At 42.2% G+C, this 4401-nt stretch overlaps 1 protein-coding gene across 1 annotated transcript; it reads right to left on the reverse strand.

Moving 5' to 3' along the window:
• Positions 1-2151: 2151 nt before the first annotated feature.
• On the reverse strand, positions 2152-3760 carry LOC104612322 (UDP-glucuronate 4-epimerase 1). The gene has a single exon (XM_010279706.3). It carries the CDS (start codon positions 3609-3611, stop codon positions 2310-2312), a length of 1302 nt encoding a protein of 433 aa, XP_010278008.1. The 5' UTR covers positions 3612-3760; the 3' UTR covers positions 2152-2309.
• Positions 3761-4401: the final 641 nt, after the last annotated feature.

Genomic DNA, 4401 nt, shown 5'->3' on the forward strand with positions numbered 1-4401 from the left:
TGTCTTGTGAAATTTTTAGTAGATTGGAATCTCAAAAATTGTTTGAAGTACTATTACTTATTAGTAAAAATGTAAAATTATTGTATGATATGTATTTGTTTTAGACTTCCAGTATTGTAATGCATTTCTTTATATCAACTATGGAAGTTTACATTTATTATGCACTTATAACTTATTTATAATTATTTCAACTTTAGATTTGTTATTTTTGATGTATTTGTGAGATTTGAAAGAAATATTATTAGTTTTAGGAGATGGAAGCAAGTTTTTTTTTTTTTTTTTTTTTTTTTTATTACAGGTGCAACTTGGGTTAGGTTGGGTTGAACCATTAAATTGCTCAATCCATTCAATGGGTTATTCGTCATATTAAATTCTTGTGTTTTTTATTTTTTTTTATTTTGCAGTTTTAATCATTTCCACAACTCTACACTTTATTTTTGCAAAAAGGAATGATTTATGCACTCATATTTAACAATGAAGATAGCACTAAACTAAACAGAATGGCAAAACAGGTTTCATGTATCTGGCCCCTTATAATTTCTGTAATGTTTTGTATTTTATCTATTTTATATTGTGATTATTTAATTATGATATAATGGGTTTATTCATTTTACCCATTTTATTGAACCACTAATCCACCACCTGAATAGAAAAGATAATTATTTAATTATTTATCTATTTTACCCATTTCTGTAATGGAAGGTAATGACCCGACTAATTATTTTAATCCTCCCTCAATTCTTCTCATGAAGACTGTTGTTCGTTAGAAGCAACTAATAAATAGAGGTAATGAACAAAAATGCTTTTCACTGAATAAATGCCATGAGAATGGGAAACTTGTGTTGCAACGGTTTCAAGGGAGCAATTTGATTCCAAATGCAACCATCAAAATTCACCAGGTTGTTTAGTAAGAGCCTAGAGGAGGCTTTGGGTTTTACTGTTTTAGCCTTTTCCATCGAATTCTACAAAGTAAGCAGCCCATGATTATGCTTAAGCCTCAAAATATCTTTGTTACCGTATTGGTTGACTGAGGGTAATTTAGTCATGTAACTTACATAAATGCTTTAAATGGACAAATTTCCTTAATGATCACTAATGATGGTGTAATAGAAGGTAAGTTTTAGACAACAAAATCTCATTTAAGCTCTCTTAGATGTTTGGGAAAGTCACTCATGGTAAGTTTTAGATAATATGCCAATAAAAATTTATTTTTATTATTTTTAAAATTAATAAATTCATTTTCTTAAATAATGTACTCTAAAGCTATGTTTGGTGTGAAATTGCATATTTAAGAGCTTTCCCTCAAAGTCCTCCTATTGTCGTCTTACTTTCTATCAAACCAAACACAGCTTAAGGCAATTATTGCCAAAGCAATCCATGAACATTCTGTGAGAGAGTCGAGAATAAATGCCCAATGTGGCCCCAAGGAATTATCATCATCGTCGTCCTCCGTTTGTCACCACCCTACCGAATACCGACGTTCTGTACACATGCATCCACACGTGTCAATCCTCACCGATAAGCTATCACAAAGTTCCATTGTTAAATGAAGAGACAGGAAATATCTTATCACATCTCATTTTGGGCCATTCTGAACGCACCACGTGGGGTACAGAGTGCAATGGGCCGTGGGTATCGCTAGCAAACTAACGATAGTTAAGGAAAGCCCAGGGCCCCAGGTCCAGATCCAGGTCCATAAACAACAAATACGGAGCCCATCTACATGGCGTTTGTTTTGTCCCCAGTGCCCCAGTCCTCACAAAACTTCCGCTGTCGGCGAGAACTTAACTACAGTGACGCCCACAACTTTACAGCTGGATTAGTCCCAGCGATCTCTATCCAGAATTAGTACTTCCACCAATCAGATGGACGCCGTACCACGTCCAATGTGCTCCTCTGGGTCCCCCATCCTGAGCCGTAAATCACGGAATACCAGCTTTCCCTTCGATCTAACCTGTCCACCTCCGCGTGGGCCCCGCTTCATTAAATTAAATAATACCAATAATAATTTCTTATCTGGAACCCAAAAACAAAAAATGAGACAAACAAAATCCGCCGAAAGATCTCTGCCGTCAGATTACCGGAAAAAGAGAGACAAACCAAAAACAAAAGCAAAAAAAAAGAAAAAGAAGGCGTATCGGACGTATCGGATGACAAAAGAACTAAGAGAATACGAAACTTTTCTTTTTACAGAAAGCCCAAAACTAACGAGGATACGCGGCTTCACCGGTATCCCCAAGAAAAGAATAAGTCTTTTTTTTCCAGTTTTTTTTTCTTATAACAAAAAAAAAGAAAAAAAAATAAAGATTTCAATTTACAAGTTTGCTTTGGCCGTGATTGTAACCATAGTAATTGAGGTACCATCTAACGAACTTCTTCAACCCGGTTTGCAAATCGGTCGTGGGTTTGTACCCGAATTCCATGCGCGCCAGGCTTATGTTAGCATGCGTGAACGGTACGTCACCGTTTCCTGGCATATCCACGATGTTCTTCTTCGCCTTCATCTTCAGATGCCGCTCGAGAATTCCAACAAGTGTCGGTACCGTTACGGGCGATGTGTTACCCAGATTGAAGATCCGATACGGTGCTGGTCCGCGTTTCTTGCCTCCGCTACCGGTGCTCTTACCCGCCGTGTCCAACGACCCGAGGCAACCCTTAACGATGTCATCAATGTAGGTGAAATCTCGGGCGAGATCGACCCGATTCTTCCCCCGGTACACGGTTATCGGCTTTCCTTGCAGAATGTTTCGGGTGAACGAGAAGTAAGCCATGTCGGGCCGGCCCCATGGACCATAGACGGTGAAGAATCTCAGCCCGGTGATCGATAGACCGTAGATATGGTTGTATGTGTGAGTGATTTCTTCTCCGGCTTTCTTCGTCGCCGCGTACAAGCTCGCCGGCTGGTCCGTCCGGTCGGCCTCGGAGAAGGGAACCTTCTCGTTGAGCCCGTAAACCGAGCTCGAGGACGCCCAGACGACTGCCGGCTGGGGGTTCGCCGATTTGCAGGCTTCGAGCAGAGCAACCAGACCGGCGATGTTGCTGTGAACGTAGGAATGAGGGTTCTCCATGGCGTACCTGACACCGGCTTGCGCAGCGAGATGCATAACGTGGGTGAACGCCACGACGTCGAAGAGCTTCGCCAGGAGGCGGGCGTCGTTAATGTCACCTTCGACGACGAAGATGCCATGGTTGTTCAGAAGCGTTTTCCGCGCTCTCTTCAGAGATGGATCATAGTAATTGTTGAAATTATCGAGACCCACGACGCCATCGCCGCGTTTCTTGAGAGCAAGAGACACATGGGTGCCGACGAATCCAGCACCGCCGGTGACAAGCACGGAAAACCCACCGGACCGGCGGATCTCGGCAGACGTTCGGACCTGTTTCTCCCATTGAATCCCGCCCCAAGAAGCCGTGAGATAGCGACTACCCGTGTCAACGAAGCTCTGAAAACTGAGGTAAGAAGCTGTCAAAGCGATCAAGAAAAGAGCCCAGAGGAACATAGTAGTGGTGGAAGCGAAGCATCGATGGAACTGACGATTCATGGCGTGGGCTCTCTCGCCCTTCACCTTGCCCGGCGTGGATGGGAAGTGCTCATCGTCCAACGACGGCATTTTCGCTCCAAATTCTTTTTTTTCTGGTTATTTTTTCGTTTTGATTATTGGTTGAGACCAATAGGATGCAGAAGGAACAGTCGAACAGATGCAGAAATGAAGGGCTTGAAAGAGATGTTCCTTTTCTGCACCTGCCGAAGGGGGGAAGGGAAGAAAGGATTATTTATAGGGGATGCCCCACGAGAAGAGACGAGTTTACGCGTGAATGCATTACGTGATCGAACGGTTGGCTTAGATAAGGCAGAATGAGAGATTAATCTGATCAAACGGTTTAAATTCTTTATTATTTAATTTTGAGGGTTTAATTTGGAATAACTAAATAAAAGATTAGTAAAATGGGAAAGAACATGGGCGCCCTACAATTTGTTAGTTGAAAGAAGTGGGAAACCGGAGATGTACTATTTTAATACTATCTCATTATTATTTTGACTATTAATTACTAGGAATGTGGGACCCACTAGACAACCTGTTGAACCGGTCATTGACTTGGAGAAGAGCTGGGGGACAGCTGGGATTTCCCCGGCTATCCCGGTTGCTTATCTCTCTCTCCATCTCTATCTCTTGGCTTGGGGTTGGAGATCGGGCGGTGCTCCTTTCCTCGACTGCCGAGTCCTTCTCTCCCTCTAGCTACCTCTTTTGCCAGCTTGGGTTCAGTAGAGGAGGTCGAACCCACTTGGATGGTCACACGTGGCAAGAATCGGGAGTGGGACCCGTAAAGCTTCTATTTATTGTTAGCAGGACCAAGTACTTTGTAGTTTGTACGGGATTGACTCCTCGTTTGATAAATATA

Source organism: Nelumbo nucifera, chromosome 2 (assembly GCF_055504915.1).
Source record: "Nelumbo nucifera cultivar China Antique chromosome 2, China Antique-T2T, whole genome shotgun sequence".
Classification (NCBI taxonomy): domain Eukaryota; kingdom Viridiplantae; phylum Streptophyta; class Magnoliopsida; order Proteales; family Nelumbonaceae; genus Nelumbo; species Nelumbo nucifera.

Bases quoted from the DNA above. Each gene is read 5' to 3' on its own strand.
- LOC104612322 (XM_010279706.3), bottom strand. From the start codon at position 3,611: ATGCCGTCGTTGGACGATGAGCACTTCCCATCCACGCCGGGCAAGGTG.